The sequence below is a fragment of the Solea solea genome, chromosome 16 (genome assembly GCF_958295425.1).
Source record: "Solea solea chromosome 16, fSolSol10.1, whole genome shotgun sequence".
In the NCBI taxonomy this organism is placed as follows: Eukaryota; Metazoa; Chordata; class Actinopteri; order Pleuronectiformes; family Soleidae; genus Solea; species Solea solea.
Window position 1 is genome coordinate 20,810,773 of NC_081149.1, and position 22,077 is coordinate 20,832,849.

Here is a 22,077-nt window from a genome sequence, read left to right on the forward strand (position 1 = left end):
GGAGTAGGGTTCGGCAGCAAGAAGACCCGGGTTCGAGCCCCGATTGGAACAAGGGCCTGGAGTTTGCATGTACTCCCCGTGTGTTTGTGGATTTTCTCCGGGTTTCTCCTTTTTCCTCCCACAGTCCAGAAACATGCAACATGGGGATTGGGTAAATTGGACACTCTAGATTGACCGTAGGTGTGAGAGTGAATGGTTGAATGGTTGTTTGTCTCTACATCTGGTCCTGCTGTGGACTGGCAAACTGTCCAGGGTGCCCCTATCGCCCTATGTCAGCTGAGATTGGCACAGCTCCCCCCGCAACCCTCCTGTGGTCTACATGGGTAGAAGTAGTTGCTACAGCCTGATGTGTGACCTCTGTAAATGCCAAAGAATATTTTTTTGCATGTCAGCTTCCCACATTTTCTTTCCAGTGTGGGTTGCATCTAAAATGTTTGGATGTATGAGGGTGAAAGATGTAGAATTAGGGAAGTTTTTATTATGTATATTATGTTTTATTTGGCATTAGTACCTGCACAGCTGCAGAGTACGAGTGCTCAGGGATTTTTATGCACACAGTAAGCAGTATGAAAAAAAAAGAGGTAAAATGCCTAGGGGTGAGAATAATATTACCATTAATAATAATATTATATTTTGGCAACAATAGTTAGCAAAAGAATATTTAAGTAAAAACATTATATTGAGTTCATTATACAACTAGAACCACCCAATAGCTTGGGAAAAATATACAGTAAACTACCGTTACACTCATAAGAACCAGCATTTATAGTATTAATAGAAGTTATTTTGTCTATGATACAATTTAAATGCAAGACTCGTTATTGAATTACTTTCACAGTGACTTATAACAGTATACATGGACAGAAAGCTTCCCATGTTAACCTGAGACAATAGTGTTGAATAAGACACTGCCACATGAATGGCATACTTATAATTATTTCAGTTGTATTATGTGGATGTGTTTACATGTTAATCTGATTAAAAAAAAAAGCACTATGTTGGCATTTTCACAGCAGTGTATATTGTATTTAGGTAAAAGGTAAACAGGAATATTAACACAACATTCTTTAAGAAACACATGTAAACACCATCAAATAATATCTCACTCAGAAAAGGTCAATAGTCGGATTATTAGTGTTCATATTAGGACTCTGTCTTTTGTAAGTACACCAAATAATGTGCATTTAACTCGGTAGTAGTCAAATATTGTCTCTCTGAGGCCAGGACTGTAGTGCAGTTCCCCCTCACATCGTTAGGTGGCGTGTGGCGCTCATCTGGTTTAAACCAGGTGGTAACCGGGCCTGGGTCTCGAGTCTCGTTCATGTTCTGCACGTGCTGCCGTGCGTGGAGACAAATGTGCTCCGTTGTACACTGTTGTTGTGCTTTTGATTGTTAGAGTCCGCCCACTGCTCTCTGATTGGTCCTTGCTCCTGATTGACAGGCGCGCGCTCAGCTGTCGGCGAATCAGCGCGGCCCCATGTGCCTAGACTGTGGGGACTCGGGAGAGAGTCCTCGTGAGGAGACCTGATGCTGCTGCTGAGAACTTAGTTTAAAGTGACTCAAGTCAGCAACCCAGAGACACACTCAGACACAGGAGGACTCATCTCTGTCTCTGTCTCTTTGAGCTGGACTGCGACGTCAAAGACTTTAGAAGACTGTGTGGGAGCTCGTCATTATGTCCACAACAAACCAAATCTACTTGGGAGACAAGAACGATCTCCCTGACCTCCTCAAGTCCTGGGCTGACTATGCTTTCTCCTTCCCCGCCTTCGATGACTGCGGTAAGAAAATAAGTTTATAAGTTTATAAAGTACTTGTTTTCCCTGTAATTTGCAGAGTGAATACATTACAAAGACTTAACATGGAAAACATATATGATTATAGTATAGTATTATGATTATACTCTATATCATGTTCGTGTATGGATTGACACCCACAAATGATTAATTAATAAAGCAAAAAACAACAACCAATGGGCAATAATAATAATAATAATAATGATGATGATTATAGTAGTTGTTTTAACAAAGTATATGTAACTGGAAACTGGGTGCACTATTTACTACCTATACCCAAGACATAGTATGTACTATTTATCCATGTATAATACAGGTATTTATTAGATATTTAAGGAAAGTCTGCTTTCATTTAGTTTTAATCTGTGATAGTATGATTAAAGATGTGATTATTCCTTCAAAAAACACAACATTTTTGACTACCTCAGTACTGGCATGAAGATACTATTTAAGCAAAAACAACTTGTCTGGTCTCACCACAACTGCTGTAGTCTGTGGTCACCATGGTTACGTGTGGCTGTCACCGGGAGCAGGTGCAGGCTGGTGATAAAAACGTGTCCAGCTGCTCTGAATACTTATAACAGGCTCAGGTGACCGTAGGTCAGTGAGGTGTAGTGTGTCAGCAGACACCACTGACAATGCCCTCTCCACAGGTTTCATCACGCCTGCACGTGTGTCATCTTTTGCTTTTGTGTTCATTTTATGTGGGAGTCTGTAGACTCACAGAAAACACGGTCACTTTATCACAACAGGCCCATTTTTTTTTCTTTTTGTCCCTCACTGCACCCTCTTATCTATGTACTATGTAATGCATTTCATGTAGTGAGCAAATCCAACGTGCTTTACAGAAAACAATTAGAACATGTTTTAAAGTGGAGCAGAGATGACAACGGATAAGAAGACATTGCAACTGACACAGATTAATCATGATGAAAGCAAATAGATAAATAGAATACTACGTTACACTGGAGTTGCTCATTCTCGGTCACTAATAATGACATATAACTTATTCTGGTTGTGTCTCAGGTTGATAACAACCAGACTGTAAACGTGGCGCCACCATGTTCTTTTTACAAATAACTCATTAAATGGGTTAATGTGTGGGGGTTGACTGCAACAGTTTCAGGTCGCTTGTTGTTGCTGTGACTGTGAGAATACACCATAAAGAGTGTCTGTCTTTTCTGTTACCTTCACATATCAATCTCTTAAATCCTCACAACAGCACTCCTGCACAATGTGTTACTCTGTTTGATCAGGCTTTTACATCAAAATCAGAGGTTCTGTGATCAAATATGAAGCAGTTTTACTGTCATACCAACATTTCAATGTTTAAATGAGGATAAAATAACACGTCGACATAAGTATTTTTGATCCTAAAGCACTGAAACATAAATAGACAACGCTGGCGTCTTGTTTTCGTGCAAGTACAAAGAGTTCACTTCACTTCACAGCATTAACAAATTATCCCTTGATTTTCACTGTCGGTAAACTGTTGGTGTTACATGTCCCATCTATTGTGGATACAATGAATGAACTTAATCGTGTTTGTTTTGTGCATGGGTTTATACAGCACATGCATGCATCTCTGGACTGCTGCTCTCGTTTTGCTTCGTGTGCCTCTTAATGACAGCACACAAGTCACATGCCAGTGATTGGTGGTGTTTCTTTCTGTGTGCGCTCTCCTTTAGCTGCAAATCAAAACCACTAATATTCACACATTCTACTCGGGGATGCCACATACCTATTTCCTTTTTTAAGAAGCATTTTTTGTGCAGCTTATTTTAACAGCAGCATGTTAGAATAAAGTCATTCTCCAGGGCATACTGTAGTTGCACTGCTTGATGTGCTGTTTGACATTACAATGTTCTTAGATACACTAAATCACAATTCATGCAGTATGTGTGCAGAACCTTCTCGTCCTCATTGGTTCCAATCATACATTTGATGGTTTTGCATACGCTGTAATTGTAGATTATTCTGCTGCGATCCAAGGAAGAATGCTGATAAAATGGCATAAGCTTGAGTGGCACCTTTTTATGTGTCGCATCATTTTCTAATAATTAGAATAATAATAATTTACTAATGCAAAACCTAATCGTTTGGACCATATGTAATGTGTAGATAATACATCTGCCTCTCGCTTCCCAGTCATGTTTAAAAATGATAACAAACCAAAACAAAACATGTAGTTTCATAGACTTAATTTAATACATTTCTAGTAATCCAGTAATATTTTCAGCCCTACTGCACACTGCAAAGTCCAAGGAGACTGAAACTGGACTTGGAGTTTAAGAGAAAATGAGAATATAAACAGTAGCTGTAGCAGGGATTTAAAGCCTCCTCTCTGCTGGGACAGATGCAAAAGCAGGTTGTTAACTCTGGTGCTGCTAAAACAAAGGAGTGAGTGAGTTCTTAAATGTTGATAACAGTGTAAAGCAATAAATGATCACCTGACACAGAGCATGTAATATCACCATAAGAATAAGGTCACTGAAAAAGCTACCAAGTTAGGTTTTGTTTGAGAGTGAGAAAGAGAGAGAGAGAGAGAGAGAGAGAGAGAGAGAGAGATTAACTGTGAAGGCAGGTTTGAACATCATGTTCCTCAACCAGAACATCCTGCAGAACAGCGTGTGACACCCTCACCGCGCAGCGCGTGCATGGAAACGTGCATATAAAAACACAATATGACTGTATCACTGTTCCTTAATGTATTGAGTTGGATGACTTATTGATAATTAATATTATTATTAGTACGTGTGTTTGTTTGTGTGCTTTCTTGTCTGTCTTTATTTTTTTAATAATTTTTTATTTTCTGTGTGTGGGATAAATAACAGCTCTGTTATCTCTGGGTCTCGTGGCTGTTGTTCCAACGGTGGGGGCGCGCGTGCCTGCTCCAACTTGCGTTGGCCCGCACGTGCTGGGAACGTGAAGCCACGCCTCTCGGCAGCTTGTACTTAAACGTGAAAAGCACGGGGGCGGGGCACACGTGTTTGGCCACGAGCTTCTTGGGGAGGGTTGGACTGAATGTACACACACACACACACACTTGCACGCTGAAGAGACTGTGTTGACACATTGAACTGCGTGTTGTTGTTGTTGTTGTATTAATGTGAGTGTTATTATTATTATCCCTTCATTATGGTTAACATACATTTAGTTTCTTCTTTGTTTATTTAAAATGAGGTATACTTCTGCACACCTAGTCAGTGTGTTTCTGACTGTGGTTCAAGAGTCTTTGTTCTCTTTGACAGTCGTAGAACTACCGCTTCACAAAAACAAAAGCACGTATTTGAGCAGCAGTCGTAGCGAACATTGACATGAACAGAACAGCACAGCAGCTAATCAGCGTCCACTATTCCGAGTGGGCGGGGCTTTCAGCTTATGACTATCTAACAAACTCAGTCACTCAGTGAGAACAGAAGAGAATAAGGGTCGTGTGTGGTGTCGTCGTCTAGAAACGTTAGTGTTGACAAACAAACAATAGTAGCAGTCGCAGTTGTACTAGGCTGAGACTCGCGGCGTGTGTGTGTGTGCGCGCGTTTGTTGCCGCTGTTTCCCGGTGAAGGAGCTGCTAGTTCTCGGCGACGTTAGTCCTCAGGAGTTTGACAGGGGACAATGCCTGGTAAAGACGCGGTGTCCGTGAAGCTTCAGCCCGACGGTGGCGACGTCGTCACAGTGGCTCCGCAGAAATCCTTCCCGTTTGTTTTGAAGAAGATCATGGACATCCCGCCTCCTAACATCCTGGAGGAAGGCGATGATGGTAAGAGCGGTGTTTAAAACGAGCGCTCACTCTCATCCAGTGTGGCTGCTTTTTTTTTTTTTATGAATGTAGTAACGGGTTTGTCGAAGGATGAGACGCTGTGTGGTGGAACCATCTAATATGTCGGTAAACAATGGCTCGTATTTGATGATGAGATGATGACAAACATCACATCCTGCTGCACGGAGCAGAAAAGAACAAAAAGTTCTCGCTGCTCTCTGCTGCTGAACAGAGCATCCACACTGTGAACACACTCCACAGAACAAGCAGGAGACCTCTGTTTTTATAGTGCTTATCTTTGTCCACCTATTTCATCATCTTCTAATCTCTCTTTTAAAACTCATGTTTGTCAACATCTTTGTTTACACGTGTGTTGTTTTTGTCAAAAGGTCACTTCCCACTTTATTTGCATTTATTATTTAGTCTCAGATGCTGATTTTTGAAGTCACGTGTGCACAGAAAAAAAAACACAGGCAGCCATTCCTTTAACCCGTTTGTTACCCCTCTGTCTTTTAATGCAGAAATTGAAAAGGAGAAGCTGAGCACAGCTGAGGATGTGGAGGGAGGCAGGGGTGAGGCAGCCAGCGCTGGTGGAGGTTCTAGAGGAGGAGCAGGTGTTGGCGGCGGCGGCAGTGGAGGAGTATCCGCCTCCTTGACCCCAGCTATTTGGGAGAAGACCATTCCCTATGACGGGGAGACCTTCCACTTGGAGTACATGGACCTGGATGAGTTCCTCCTGGAGAACGGGATCCCCGTGAACCTGGAGGATGAGGAGCTGCAGAAGACTCTTGCCTCAGTGGAGGGCAAAAGCAAATCCATCCCTAAGGTTGCTGCTACAGCTGCCCCTACTCCTACTAATGATGCTGCTGCTGCTGCATCCATCCCTGCCTCAGCATCTTCCCCCTCTGCCTCCGTCACCTCTACTGTCACCTCAGAACCAGAAGAAGCTGTGACCATCACTACTTTACAAACAGCTAAACTAGAAGATGAGGACAGAGAGGAGGAGGAGGAGGAGGAGGAGGAACAAGATCAAGAGGAGGAGGAGGAGGAGGAGGAGGAGGGACAAGAGGAGGAATCATTGCCTGAGGAGGCAAAAGTGGAGAAGAAAAACGGTGAGTAATTGAGATTAAAGACATTTGGACAGTTGGTGGAGTCTTTGAAGATGTATTTTTCAAGGACTTTTATTATAATTTGCTGTCTCATAACAATGATGGCAAAAACGCTTCAGGAGAGCAAATCCTTCTTTAATTCCGTTTTAAACGCAGCCTGCAATTATAGTGTTTTATTTGCTCTCACCTTTGAACACATACCTTAACTCTTGTGTTCCATTATGTTGTCCACTGCAGATCACTGCTAGGTGAACACAGACATCCTTGAATTCCACATTATTAGGATTAGAATTAAAGTTTTTTCTTTTTAAGGTGAAAAAACTTTATTTGTGCAGCTGTAACCAGCAAATATTTGGTATTGACTGTTTGTATGCTTGACAAATCAACACACTAATCTGATCTAATCAATGGGCCGTAGAGCTATAAATGTAGTGAATGTTACTGGAGTGACTTCTCTTTAACACAAACTCACATTTTCTCTTTATATCCACAGAGCGCAACACACCCTCCCCTATCGACCCAGACGCGATTGAGGTGGACATTAATTTCCAGCCTGATCCCACAGACCTGGTTCTGTCCAGCGTGCCAGGAGGCGAGCTGTTCAACCCCCGTAAACACAAGTTCTCTGACGAGGAGCTGAAACCGCAGCCTATGATCAAGAAGGCCAAGAAAGTGTTTGTTCCTGATGAGCGAAAGGTCGGTCGATTTATTTGTGAGGGTGTGTCTGCATCTGATGCTGTGGCAATTTATTATTGTATCTTTGAAATAACTGGTGAAATTTAGATTTATCTGTTGTTAAATATTTTGCGTTGTGCAGTTTGGGAAATAGAAACTTATATACAGCCTATTTATAAAGACTAGTTAGTTATGGATGGTGGTCATCATGTTGTTCTAGGTGACAGTGTTTCCCAGTCAAAATTAAAGGCAGCTCAGCTGTGGTTGGATTAAAGCAAACAGAAGGGTGGCTTGTGGATTAGAGATAAGAGACGCAGATGTTTGTTTGTTTCAAATCCCTCACTAATGTCGGACATGTTCCTCTAAACCTATTCCACTCTCAATCTCTCAGGATGAGAAATACTGGTCTAGGAGGAAGAAGAACAACGTGGCGGCGAAGCGTTCTCGTGACGCGCGCCGGCTGAAGGAGAACCAGATCACTGTGCGCGCCTCTTTCCTGGAGCGGGAAAATGCCGCACTGAGGCAACAAGTGGCTGAGATGCGGAAGGACTGTGGCCGCTGCAAGAATGTCCTGGCCCGCTATGAGGCCAAGTATGGCCCACTGTAAAGAAGTTAGCTTAAATCTCATTAAGTATCAGCGAGACAAAAGCGGAACTCCCTTCCCCACAAAATTCAACAGACACAAATTCCAAGGGATTCTCAATTTGCACTTTGCTGGCCTCCAGTCACTGTGTTCTGTGCTCCACTTGTTTTTTTTAATGTGATGCTGGAGTTTTGGATACACACACTGGCAGGCAGTGAGGCATGATGGGAGTGGAGGTCACAGGAAGGCCTGTGGAGAGCGCCTGGCTCCTACAATCCGAGACGAGGGTTGTGGAAACTCCCATGGTCTGTCAAAAGTTGGTTTCAGGAAAGTGGGGAGGTATGAAAAGAGCAGGCTGGTGCAAAGACTCACACGCTGTTCCATAAAACACACATCAATTCACTGCATAGCAGTTCTTCCAAGTGGACCAAAGAACGAGAAACAAAAGTTGTGTATTTAGACTGGGGCACAAGTGCAGTCCCTCACTTTTTCTTGTGCTGCGCTTAGGTTTGTGTCTGTAATTCCTTTACAATTCTCCAGCCGAGGCTCAGAATAAGGAAGTTCATAAACTCCTGGCAGGATAGGTGAGGGACACACGGATAAATCAGGAGGAGGATGCAGGTTTGCAGGCTTAAGGTGAGAGAGGAATCAAAGACCTCAGGTCAGCGAAGGAGGAAAGGAGCGACATTTGATAGTGGCGTCATTCAGTCACAGTTAGTCCCTTCTTGTAACTCACTTGCACACACATGCGCACACAAAAATGCTGTTAAAGAAAAAACTTTAACATATATATATATATATTTTCATCTACCAGCACCACATAAATATGTGTCCATTTTCACACTTTTTTCCTAAAAACACATTGTGTAAAGATAGTGGTAGCAGGTGCCATATTTACAGCAAGCACAGACGGAGACACAGTCGCTTATAAAGGAGGGGGGATAAAAAACTTGCATGACTTTCAGTTTTAAGCTACTGTGCTTCCTTTTCTACTAACCTCAGATCAGCTTCCAGAGCCTCACACAATATTTTATAAACAAACTGGATTAAGATGGTTGTTTTACAAAGAGAAAGTGTTTTTTTCCTGTAGGTTACTGTTTGCAGACAGAGGTCCATGTCCGATGATCTCAAGGGCCCTCACTAGTGGAGGGGTATGTTTTATGTGTAGGGATGTTTATTGTACTGCACACTGCAAAGACAGGGCACCAGAGCCACTACCTGCTCATAGTGTAGTGATGGCTGGATTGATTTAAAAAAGAAAAGTTGACTGCTTTTAAGTATTTAAATGATTGTCTCATGGTCTTTATTTCCTACGACAAGAACTCTTGACTGTGTCTATATTAACCGTTACTATTCCTTATCTGCCAAATAGTGAGTGCTGTATTTATTCTGATGGTAATAATGCATCTGTTGATTGTGATGTACAACAATATATCGGACAATTCCATATGCAGTACTGTGGAAAAGTCTTAGGCCACCATTAGATGCTGCAACACACTTTTAGAGGGGGAAAAAAAATAATATACAGGTTAAAGTGTCAAATATGTAGTGTTACCTACACTTACACTTGAACAATATGTCCTATTACATGTTGACTATCTGCTGTGAATAAGGTCTACAGTGGGTATTTAACAGCTACATTAAAAACAGAGCTGGTGGCGCCCTGAGACTTGTTCACAGTGCTGTTCTTTGAGAAACAATACTGAAGATAACAACCAATGACTAAGCAGGGAATCAAACTAATATTTATTTTAAAAACAGATGTATATCGTTCTAGACACATACATACATGCATACATACAGTGTGTGCACAGTCTTATTTACCTCATCCAACACTTCTTACTTAGAATGGGTAAGCGTTCAGCAGGGCTACAGAGTGGTGTTGTGCAGCAGAGGGCACATGCACAGCGGCTCAGTTCCATTTTAGGTTACATTTTTTGCCAAAATGGCTGAGTTTGAGTCTAAATTAGTAAACACATCACAGACTGTTACAGGACTGAATATCTCAAGTGTCTTTGACTGATGCTCGTGTTCATCATCGCCATAACCTTGTGAAGGAAGCAAACGTGGCAATAATGCTGTGTTCTGTGATGCTCGTTTAACTTCAGTGACGTGTGTGAAATTGCTATGATGTTCTAAATATAAATGCCCCGAAGTCGTTTTTTGTGCTTCCAGTTCAGATCCTCTGTAGTCCGGGATCTTAATGCATGAAACCCTGTGAACTTGTATGTTTTTCTTGACTTATTATACACCAAGTGTACTTATGTTTGTAATCCATAACAGAAAACTAGATGTGTTTAAGAAAAAAATGGGTGGGTTTGGCGTTCTGTTTAAAGTTCTGTCAAGGGGGGAAACAGCAAAACAGCTATGATGTCTTGTTTTCACAGCTCAACCTCGGGGGTAACGATGAGCTGAAAACGGCGTCATTTGATCACTGTGTGTGGGTTGTTTTCTTTTTTTAATTAAGATTGATCCATATGTAGACACACTGGGTCATTGGTGCTTGTGTGTTTCTGTGTGTCAGTTTCCTGACGGTGTAACATATATATATATATATATACTCTGTATATATATTGGACGTTTCTCAATCTGTTTTCCTTTGAAATGTAAACTTTGCACCGTTTATACATCAATGTAATTGGTAAATGTAAACCTTTTGTCATTTTCTAACTATATGAACATGTCCTGCATCAGGCTGAGCAGAGGTACTGGCCAAGAAAGCCTTTTAGGAGGCAATACATCATTTTATGGTACAGCGTTGGTTTACAGTATGTAGCAATCTCTTTAACTGATGCAAGGCAACTCGTGAGACTGGCTTGCAATTGTCGATCATTAAGTTTCAGCAGGTCACAGATCCAGTTTGACATAGTATGTCAATGTGCACCATGAAAAAGCAATGGAAGTAAGAGCTGTGCAGATGTAGTTGAGTTTCTCCACCTACAGACAAAGTAACAGCTACTGTACTTTTACACTTGTGGCATTCTTTAAATGGCATATTTTTTTGTTCGTTTCTTCTTTCCAGCAGCCGTTGTTGTTTCTCTCAGGTGTCTCATTTCTCACCTGTTAAGAAAAGAAATAAATATGATTGTTTTCGCCGCATGTATTTGTAACGGTAACCTTTACGTATGACTACATTAAGCTTTGTCAGGGAGTTTATTCAGTTCCGAAAACTGGGCGTTAAATAAGTAGCAGATAATGTAAAAAAAAAAAGAAGTTTGTGAATTCTATTCAGTGTCGCTCACACAGTGTGTACAAACTGCAGATGGAACACCACCTGCAGGTAACACAAGTGTGAAAATACTATTGTTTCTATGTCTATCTGTAGACATAAACACTTGTTTTTTGGGTTTTGGTCTGAAACCGTACTAGTTTCAGATGCTTCGTTTCACTCATACTGGAGTCTTGATTACTTTTCAAAGTAGCTACAATACCCCTGAGAATTTTTTTTTTTTTTTAAATGTCTATTCTTTGGTGTTTTGCTTTATTTTCTCTTTTTATATAAACATGTTTTTGTATTGTCCTAACCTTGTATAAGAAACACACAACTACAGTGCCATGTCCTAACTGACCATGTGTATGAAATAAAATGGAAATTAATAACACGTTGGCCGAAGCCTCGATCTCTGGGACTTGGACTGTTGCTAAGACAAAGGAGCTGAAAAATGGAGGCATCTTCATATGTCATATGTCCTCTCAGGATGACTGTGATTTTGTTTTCTCTCAGAGGTTGCGTTGTTTTCCATTGTCCTTTTGTTGCCACGGCCCTGTTGCTCATCAGTATTCCAGAAGAGTAGGAGAGGTTGCGTAATGATCACATCAACTCGCAGCGGAGCGGCATTGCGTAACAGCAGCAGCCTCAAAGAGAAACGGGATGAGTGTTAGTGTGTGGGGATGATAGAGAGAGGAAAGTGGGGGGACAAAGGGAGGGGCTTTGGGAACCTGGAGGCAGGACAAGGGGAGGAAAGGATGGGGTGGTTTTGAATTATTGGAGGAGAGAGAGGAGAGAAGGCTTCTGAAGAGAGGAAAAGAGAGAGGGGGGGAGGGAAGAGCTGGGTTGAAGGAGAATGTGATGATGATGAGAGATGGAGAACATGGATGCAGCTTAAGACATGTGGGCGGGGGTAGATGCAGCGAGTGGGTGATGAGGATGTAGAGGAGAGCCAAGGAGGAGCCAAGCCATACATTTTAATGTCACGCCACTATACAGCATGTACTGTATGTGTTGCTATAGAAAGAACAGCCTCAGAGTGTGTGTGCGCCTCACATGCCAGAGCCAAGCTCTCAGCTGCATCTGACAGACACTAACAGGTGCATGCTATCTCTCCTTTTATCTCTCTCTCCCTCTCTCTCTCTCTCTCTCACACACACACACACTCACAGAGGTTCACGCTGCTCTCCTTTGACTCTGCATTGAAATCCATTCATTTGGACAACCTAACCAAAGCCTTATCCCTTACCTTAACCATAATCTGTTAAGGTAAGGGATAAGGCTTTGGTTATCCCTAACCTTTACCTAACCACAATTAAAATCTTAGCCCTTAATTTAACCAGTTAGGTTTTGCCTCTTCTGGTCCTGACAAGGTCAGTGTTTATGTCCCAGAGAGGTATACACACACACACACACACACACACACACACACACACACACACAGGATTGTGCAGCTTTTCTCCAGACACTGCACTGACGTCCATTCATTTGAACAGCCCGAATAAAGCATTATCCCTTTATCCCCTTAACCACAACCACTTAATGCTTAACCCTAACCTCAAATCTTAGTCCCAAACTAAACCAGTTCCTCAAAAGTGAGGTCTTGCCTCCTTAAGTCTCCATGTGGACTACATGTCCTGACAAGGTCAGTGTTTATAAGAAAAAAAGCTTGCGCACATGCACACCATTCACACACACACACAGGGAGGGGGGATGTCGGATGATGAAATATAAAGTAATATCTGCTGGGATGGGTCCAGCTTGAAGTAGGTGGTGAGCAATCTTGCTCCTCACCATTAGAGAATTTTGTCTTGGCTTTGAATTATTGATCAAGCATCACATGAATTTATTTACTGCAACAAGACACACTGCTCTGGCATCTCAGTCTGTGGCTTTGCATGTGAACACAACACGGTGATCCATTTCTCACAGTCCTGGATCTTCTACTTGGCAATAAGACGTGGAAGGTAGATTTATCTACGGCAACACTGAAGATCCATGTGTGTTCAGTTCCCCCCATTTAGTCGCATGATGATCAACCCAGAAACAATGAGGACGACACAATTAGCTTATTTTCCATGCTTATTTTTGCCAAAGTGGTTTTATTACAAACTTAAAAAAGAATCTGATACAATAAGAAACTGCAATAGTAACTCCCCATTCCTGAGGGGCAGCACAGAAAACAGGTCATTGCATTTCAGTAGTGAAAGATTCATTAAACATCTACAGCGTGTACAGATCTGATACAAAATAGGAAAAATAAATTACGGGCAGGAAACAAAAGCAATATATTTATACATCATTTTGGACTTTTAATATTCTATCTATTTATCCTTAAATGTTAAATTTTACATAGAAAATAAACTTCTTTTATGACAATGAAAATTCTTTTTCCCAAAGTGCAAAACAAAACGCACACATCAATATAAGCAAAGGACATCAGAATACAAAAATCTTATTTTCCCCACTCCATTAATGGCCAACCCTGATTGTAGAAGAGCCTGCATTTCGAACAGATCTGTGGTGTGTTTCCAACATCGTCTAATCTCAACAAGTGTAAAAACACAGTCCGTGCACCCACTGTTAAAGATGTCGGGCTTTCCACAATACCATCCTCACATCTCCCGCATCAAGAGCCAGATTTGTACGCAGAGAAAATGCAGTGAGCGACATGTCGCCATGCATTCTGCATAATCTGACAAATGTGGGTAAAGGAAAAGGAAAAATCACCTGACATTAACATCTGTTTAACACACACACACACACACACACACACACACACAATACAATAAGACGTTTCTTTTGTTTATTTTCTGCAGGCCTTCTCAACCTGGGTTAACGAACATCAGACCAGAGTCACATTCAAAGCACATTCATTTCCTTCATCCTTCCAAACCTGCTGCTAACACGCTCTTCCTACTGAAGATATACAGTGTGTACATATACATACTACATACATCTACAGAAGATATATATATATATATATATATATATATATATATATATATATATATATATATATATATATATATATATATATATATATATATATATATATATATATATATACACACGCATTTGTTTCCAGGGTGCAGAGAGGTAGGAACCCCTTGTATCTTTCAGGGTCATTTAACATATGGCATTACATTGCACTAGAGAAGGATGAGCATCTGTGAGAGCAAAGACAATCTGGGATATGGCTATAGTATCAGGACCAAAGGACCAGGCTGATAGGGAGAAGATGACTGGCTTAATAGAAAGGTGAGATAATGTTAGGTTTCTTGGGGAGTAGAATATGAGCAAGGTAAATATAGGCGTTGTTTTGGTAGAAAACAGGATTGTTTGCGAGTAAAAAGTGGACATTTTATACTTCTATTTATACATTACATCTCTTGAAGAAATGCAGTTGACTTCACATAAAGATGGGGGAGATGGATATTGCACTCAAATGAACGTGAAATGTGGATATTTTTGGTTTAAATGTACTGCCTGTGGGGAAACTGCCCTGGGAGCACAGACAATGTGATATCAGTCACCTTTTCCTACACAAACCTACTGTAAACATTCACGCCTGAAACTGCAACTCCAACTTGAAGAATTAATTCATTTACCCGTCTTATTAGACAAATACTGACAAGATAGAATAAACATTCAATACTTTAATCTGTACACCTTTATTTTTTGTCTCGGTTTGCATATATTCCTGTTATTTTTCTGAAAAAATAACTTCAGCATGTAAGAAACTAAACAAAATCTCAACATAAGAAATTTTTCTATGTACATATTCCTGGACTGCAGTCACGTCTTCTTCATACAAATGCAAGTGATCATTTGCAAAAAACAAACAAAAAAAATAAAAATGTATAGAAATATTGAAAATAAATGACACAAAAATTAGAAAAGCATCTTTGCTTCACAGTTAGATTAACTGAGATATGAACCTCCCCACATAACCCCTCGGGAAAAGAAAGGGACAATTTACATGCATATGACACGCCATGACATCGCGATACTGACATGAGCACAAGTCAAGGGTCCTTAGGTCTTACAAAAAAAACATTTATGGAGGCAAGTCTAGAAAACATTCAAATAAACACACAGGACGGAGCATCTCCACTCGAGACGCAGATGAATACAAATTTAGCTTGAATCTCTAAAGCATTTCGTGACCGCCGAAACGAACGCGTCTTAACCGAACACAGGGCAAAGGAATGGTTTTGTGCTCATGTCTGTGGGCGACACACCGCATCAGAAACCCAGTGAAAAAATGCTGGACGTGGGGAACCTAACCGGTAAACAGACATTAGAAACAACACACCTCCAGTGATTTGACAAGGTTACCAATAAAGCAACTAAAGCCTCACATCAATAAAGAACATTCAGTTTTCTATATTACTGCAAATGGGGGGGGCAGACCGACAGAGCAACCTCAGCTGTATGATCTGGTTTTGCCTTGGTAGCAGCCAGAAAAGCAGTGATCACTGAGGAATTTCAAGAGGAGGAAGAGAGTAGTGTGAGCCTCTGGCTTCGATACCATTTAAGCTCACATAAACGTGCTCTGGGTTTTAAAGTGTCGCTCTCTAAGCTCTGGACCCGACTGAGGCAACGCAAACCTCTTGCTGCTCCGCTCTCTCACTCTCTCATTTCCTTCCATCTTCCCCGCTCTTCTCTCATGCAGAGGAAAACCTCTCCTTCATAGTCAAAGTCATGCTAAGCCATTTATCACAATCCCTGCTGCTTAGCTGCTGCATCCCCCTCCCCCTCGTCACCTTCTCTTCCTGTTCACCTTCAAACACTGCTGACTGGAATTGTGTGTATGGGAACATTTATATTTCTGAATGCGTGTGTGTGCACGTGCGCAGGTCTGTCCATTCGAACCCACATTTAACTATAACTTGCATCCGTGTGCGTACAAGTGAGGTATCAGCAATTAGTTGGCATCTTTAAAATAGAAAAAAAAAATAATGAATTTGTCATTCACATTCTTCAAGATTTCCCCTGTCAGGTACATTACATTCTTCTACAGCTCTGCCTTAACATAGCAACGCTCCCCCTCTGCTCCCTGCTCTGCTCTAACTTCATCTGAACCCTCGTCATGTACACACTCCAGCTGGCAATAAACTGCTTTCAACACACGCCGGCCGACAAACAACTCAAAATGTGCCTGTGCACGAGTGCGTTTCAAGGGTAATGGGCCCAACGTATAATCAGTGGTTCTCCTGATCACGCTGAGCCACAACAAAACAGAAGTGCACACACACAGACAGCAGAGCCCCCTCTCGCTGTATTTGTGGCAAGTAGGGCAGAGCAGATTGCAGTGCAAAGTGCTGAGCTTTCCACAGCCATCATTCCCTGCAGGACTTGGCAAGGTCCTTTTCCACAGCATGACAGTGCAGTGCAAAATGGTGCTATACAAAAGCCTGGTCCATTAGACTACAAGTCAAGACAAAAAAAAAAAGTCTCCCACATTAACATTCAATGCAAAACAATAAACATTAGAGACTGAAAAAGACTTGGAACTCAACCCCACCCACACCTTCAAAGCCAACACACGGGACATGACGAACAACAGCAATGGACAATGGGGGCAGGGTGGGGTCGGCGGTTGAGGAGAAACAAAACAAATCACATGAAATATTCAGTGAATGTGGGTTGCTGTTTTTTTTTTGTTTTTTTTAAATCTTCGTAGTAAAACAAACTCTTAACTTGTATTAGTATTAGAACAATGTCTTAGAAAAAAAATCACACATCAGGAGCATCACTGTGCTCACACCCAACTCCTCCAATAACGACTCTTCTCATTACAAATGAAGGCTTAGTTGGCCAGCACAACGGGCTGGAAGGACTGGCTGGGATATTGCAGGTTGTAGCTTCCTAAACCCTCCACAAATGGTGGCTTCTCCATGTAAGAGATCCCGCCATTGCTGCTGATGATGCCCACACCCGGGGCTGGAGGTGGGCTGGAGAAGGGGTCAAAAGACGGATGGGTGTTGACAGTGTGGGGGGGCTGGAAAGGGCTGGTATGAGGTTGCATGGGCTGAGCGTCAGCTTCGAAGTAAAGGGGGCCTGGGGATCCTGGGTAGACAAATTCTTTGGCGTTGGGAGAGAGCTGGCTGGGGATGGGACCACCGAGGGAGTGCAAAGAGAGAGAAAGCGGCTTGTGCTTGAGTAGCTCTGGTGTTGAGATGTTGGTAGGAGAGCGGGACATAACCCTCTGGGTAGATGGTATGACAACTCCAGAGCTGGCTGGCGACCCTGTGCCACTGCACTTCTTCATCTTGGTTGAGCCGAATTTAGTGGCGGCAAAGCTGGCGGTGGTGAAAGTGATGGGTTGAGGGCGAGCAGCGGGGAGAGCAGTGGGAGGGTGCTGAGCAGAGAGGTAGGGCAGCCCGCCGCTTGGAGGGGAAGGGGTGGAGGTGTTGGAGGAGTGGGCAGCAGGGTCAGGGGGCGTGGTCGAGCTGGGGTAGCTAAAGAGCCCGGAGCATGATTGGGCAGATAGAGGTGTGGGAGAGCTGGAGTGTGATGGCATGAGAGCGGGAGATGCTTGACTTCCGATTGGCACAAACACCTGAGCATCTGGGTTGAAGCCCAAATTCTTGGCTTCTTCCACCTCTGTATCTCCGTTGCCCTCTCTTATCACCGCCTCAGCCCTCTCACTGTCACAGCTGAGGCCTGGAGGGTCCTCCAGGTAGAGCACCTTTACGGCCCCTTTCTCTCCGATCTGGTAAGACACCTCATAAGGGTCGATCCACACACTGAGCTCTGCAGGAACATTTGCACGGACCTCTTCGGTGTCCAGTCCACTCCTCTTGGCGGCCAACTCAACCACGGGGTCCCTCGGTGCTCCCAGGTGAATGCAGCGAAAAGCAGAACCCCGGAGTGGGGCTTCAGGGTACCAGTGACCCTCAAAACGAGACACCAGTATCCTCTCCAGCTCCTCGCCAAACAGGTCAGCTCGACGCCGAGGCAGCTTGTTGTACAGGTAGGACACGATAAAGTTGAGGGCAACCTTCACTTCTAGATGCATGGCTGTGCAGGGTTACCGCCGTCTTATGTTTAAAATAGTGGTGCAGAAAGTCAGGCAATGCAACTTTAACAAGGTGTTTTTCCTCTGGCTTACTGTAAAGTGTATGATTCTTTTGGCGTCTCCATGGTAAAGGCACCTTAAAAGGGGCAGGGGCAGCTTTTTGCAGACGGTTATGCGACGTCACAGCTGTAAAAAAAAAAAAGCAGAAGAAAGCAGTCACTCACATGGCAAGAACTTAAGAAACCTTGAATTTCTGCTTTAGGTGGTTGATCACATTGCTGATTACACACACCATGAAAGTGAAGGCATGAATAACACACAACAGTAACTCGGAGACCTGCAGATGTGTCTCTGCTTAGCACGATTGAGAATGAGGGACTGACCTACGAGGGCAACCATGCATTCCAATAACAAACCTGACATTTGTCTTATTTATTGTGAAATATTTTTTTTTACAGGCATTACAAATAGATCAAGTAAATTAATATAGTGCTTGATGTAGGATGATGTAGAGGGAGATATGGTACTTTAACTGATATTTTTAGAGGCACAGAAACTCAATTTAACAGTGACAATTTATAACCTTTAACCCTACAAACATACAGCAATTACAAGTATTTTATATTTTTGATGGGTTGGTTTTAACAGCAGCATGTACTGATAGATGTAACAGATGCTGCGATTGTAGGCTTCATAAATCCTTTATAATCTGAAACCGATTGCAGTGTGTGTATGTCCTGGTAAATACTGGAATACAGTCTCACAGAGGCTTTTCATCACCATGCACATTCACACGAAAAAGGAAAGATCACAGATATAAAAAAACAACAACACGAGACTCCCTGAGGAAGGAATATAAAATGGCAGGACAGTTAATCGACTCCATAGAACACCATGTCCCACCATGCAGTGCGCACAGTAACCTCCTCCCCCCTTCATACACACACAAACAATTCACTCACATTCTCTGCCAGATGGGAGGTTTGGGAGCGAAGATTAAGAAAACAGTTCTGATTAAAGACAATTCTAATATTAATACAGATAAGGCTGCATCAGCTGCATGCAGAGCTGTGGGAGTGACAGCTCAAGATGAAGTTTACAGTTTCCTTTTGCATGAAAAGGGTGCCAGTGTGGGATAAAGGGGGTTGGTTATGGGCTATAAATAGGGACCCATTTTGCATCATCTGTGGTGAAAATTCCTCCGTACCACCCAGGAAGAAAATGAGTTAAAGCAGATAAGGATCCTCGACCGCAAAGAGGAAATGTATGGGCACATCATCACCTGCAACAGCCACTATTACTAAAAAGCCCATAAAGCTCATCTACTGCATTTTCCTTCTCTCATTACAAGACGACAAGAGCGAAGAGGCACAAGCTCCAATGTCATCCAAAGACATTAAAGGAACAATAATAATAATAATAATAATAATAATAATAATGATAATAATGATGATGTGTGTATTTACTGCTTCCTAGGTGCAATACTTTTCCTCCATTATAAAACCCAGCTTGCAGTTTCATTAAGATACAAAATCCGTTCATGTATGTAAATCCCCTCAGTGTGTTCACCTTAACATACAGTATGTATGTATGTTACATGACATGATAGGTTAGTTCTGTATTAGTGGGCGTCAGAGCCTCAGAGCCACAGAGCAGCAGCAGCAGCAGCAGCAGATCTATAGAGCTGGTTTTGTTTACATGGACTCATTAGGAGAGCTGAGAATGTGACCGTGCTGCAAAAACACACAAGTCAGGTTCAACTCTTCAGCACCAGAGCCACTGTTATCTTATGAATACAATACAGTATATGAAAGCAAAAGCCCATTGAGACATTGTATAATTGTGCTTTTATGTCACTGCATCATAAATAGGCCTATTGGAATCCACTATTCATCACCAACATTGATCTCGAATCATATAAATAGGGAATATTATAGTGATTTTCATTCATTCATTCATTCATTCATTCATTTTCATTCAGTGGTTTTCTCTGAGCAAATATTTAACTGTATATTTATATTATGACTGAAGCATTATGTTGCTCATCTGTGTGCCTGCTAATGGAGGATAAATATTCAAAGAAAGGTTTGCATGTGATGATAATCTAAGATAATAGAGAACAGAGGGGGCTACCTGGGCATTACTGACATACACTGTTATCAGTCAAAAGCAAGTGGAGCAAGGAGGACACACGTTTAACTGACCTACAGGAGGAGAATCCCTTCTTTTGCCATATCGTCGCTGCGAATTACATTATTGAGCTAAATACGAGGCGACCAGCCCATTGACTGAGTATGTAAGAGAACCGAAGCAACGAAGAAGACGATAATCCCTCCTCCTCCTCAGCATAAACAATTATTCTCGGTGCATTTTGATGAATAAACAAAGCGCGTGGAAAGACAAACACCTACACACAGCAGCGCGTAGCTGTCACCTGACAAGCCTGTAGGGACGTTAGAATAGAATTAGCCTGTTTTAGTTGTACATCACTTTGCCTTTCACTCACCTTTCTGTTAACAATCCCCTTGCTTCTTTCTCTCCACCCCTGCGTTTATCCTTTAAAATCCTTGTGTTGTCACAGCTCTTCCGTTTAGACACTAGTTTCACCTCAATGTCGTTATTTCTCCTTTATTTAAAACGTAGCTCCGGCTCTCTCACAGCTCAAGTCTCAAGCCAACACTTTGCACACACAGGATCCAGAGAAACTTTACTGTTTGACAACCCGGCGTATTTATACACTGTGATGCGCCAACCCCCCCCCCCGTGACGGCAGGCACTACTTTTACACTGTAAGCCCTCTACCCAACAAGGATCTAGTTTATCTGGCGGCGGGATATTTGTAGTTTCTAACGGTGTTTGAGCAATTTGCTAAAAATATAGGCAGTGATAGCAACAGAGTGTCTATTGGCTGAGCTGGGGGAGGACCCACACAACACAGACCTGCAGCGTCCACTCAGCCAACCACAGCAACGCAGCTGTTTCCAGAGGATTGTGGGAAATGGCGTTCATCAGTATGCGTGCGTGTGTGTGTGTGTGTGTGTGTGTGTGTGTGAGTGCGCGCGCACGCTTCTATTTATTGCCTCTTTAGGACCTTTTCAGGCATAATCACTGACCTTGTAGTCATGGAGACCTGGACCTATAGGGCTAATTGAATGATGGTTCAGTTAAGTACAGGGTTAGGAATCCACTGGTTATAGTTACACTGCATTGTTTAGGCTGACCAAATCAATGCAGTGTCCTACAAAGAATCACTGTGCAAACCTGTGTTTCATGTTTAACATTGTTGGTTTGATTGAGAACTTTGAAAATAGCACATTCAAAGAATTGACTAAATGGATAATGTGATGTTCAGTTTAGTACAATAAAAGGAGGGCAATGTGCAATTTATCTCAAACTCTTTAAAATACAACACTCTAAGCACTTAAGCGTGACACCTTAAAGCTATGGTGTGTGACTTTTTAATGCAAGGAAATGTCAGTCACATTGAAACCATTGTCAGCTCAGTTCCCACAATGGTGATTTATCAGCTCCACACAACTCTCTCGCTCTCTCTGTTCCTCAATGCTTTGTTTTTGTCTGTTCTCTGTTTTACATCTCAGCTACTGGCAAAGTGAGAAGGGAGCAACTTTAAGTCAAGGTTAAAATAAAATTTATTACCAGCATATTCTTGTATGTTATTGATGTGAGGGGCATTTGGAAATGTTTGATTAATTCCCTAAGAGCATATTCTATTTCTTTAAATTGCCTATAGGGTAAAATATTTCTACTATAATAGAAAACATTTTCAAAATAAGATAGGGTAGAAGCAACAATGCTACAGCATCAAACACACTATGCCCTGCAAAAGTTAATTAAACAATATGATGCAGGACTGGCTTTAGTGAGAGTGCTATATTACATGACTGGAAGGGTGTACCAT

At 42.1% G+C, this 22,077-nt stretch overlaps 2 protein-coding genes across 3 annotated transcripts; one reads left to right on the forward strand and one right to left on the reverse strand.

Annotated features, from left to right (window-relative positions):
* The first annotated feature begins 709 nt into the window (after positions 1 to 709).
* Positions 710 to 11,525, forward strand: tefb (TEF transcription factor, PAR bZIP family member b). 2 transcript variants are annotated; one of them, XM_058653435.1, is made up of 4 exons: positions 710 to 1,781; positions 6,078 to 6,668; positions 7,159 to 7,361; positions 7,732 to 11,525. In XM_058653435.1, exons 1-4 carry the CDS (start codon positions 1,676 to 1,678, stop codon positions 7,945 to 7,947), a joined length of 1,116 nt encoding a protein of 371 aa, XP_058509418.1. In that variant the 5' UTR covers positions 710 to 1,675; the 3' UTR covers positions 7,948 to 11,525. The 2 variants fall into 2 exon arrangements, with proteins under 2 accessions (XP_058509418.1, XP_058509417.1); XM_058653434.1 differs by lacking the exon at positions 710 to 1,781 and adding an exon at positions 4,997 to 5,556.
* Positions 11,526 to 14,198: 2,673 nt separating this feature from the next.
* Positions 14,199 to 20,871, reverse strand: LOC131475359 (protein Tob2). The gene is made up of 2 exons (XM_058653433.1): positions 20,665 to 20,871; positions 14,199 to 18,344 (listed from the first exon to the last, which is right to left on the reverse strand). The coding sequence occupies exon 2, from the start codon at positions 18,156 to 18,158 to the stop codon at positions 16,947 to 16,949; it is 1,212 nt and encodes a 403-aa protein (XP_058509416.1). The 5' UTR covers positions 18,159 to 18,344; positions 20,665 to 20,871; the 3' UTR covers positions 14,199 to 16,946.
* Between the last annotated feature and the right edge of the window lie 1,206 nt (positions 20,872 to 22,077).

Coding starts and splice junctions, on each gene's coding strand:
- LOC131475359 (XM_058653433.1), bottom strand. CDS start 18,158: ATGCATCTAGAAGTGAAGGTTGCCCTCAACTTTATCGTGTCCTACCTG.
- tefb (XM_058653434.1), top strand. CDS start 5,412: ATGCCTGGTAAAGACGCGGTGTCCGTGAAGCTTCAGCCCGACGGTGGC. Junction 6,669..7,158: donor AAAAGTGGAGAAGAAAAACG/GTGAGTAATTGA, acceptor TTATATCCACAG/AGCGCAACACACCCTCCCCT. Junction 7,362..7,731: donor TTGTTCCTGATGAGCGAAAG/GTCGGTCGATTT, acceptor TCAATCTCTCAG/GATGAGAAATACTGGTCTAG.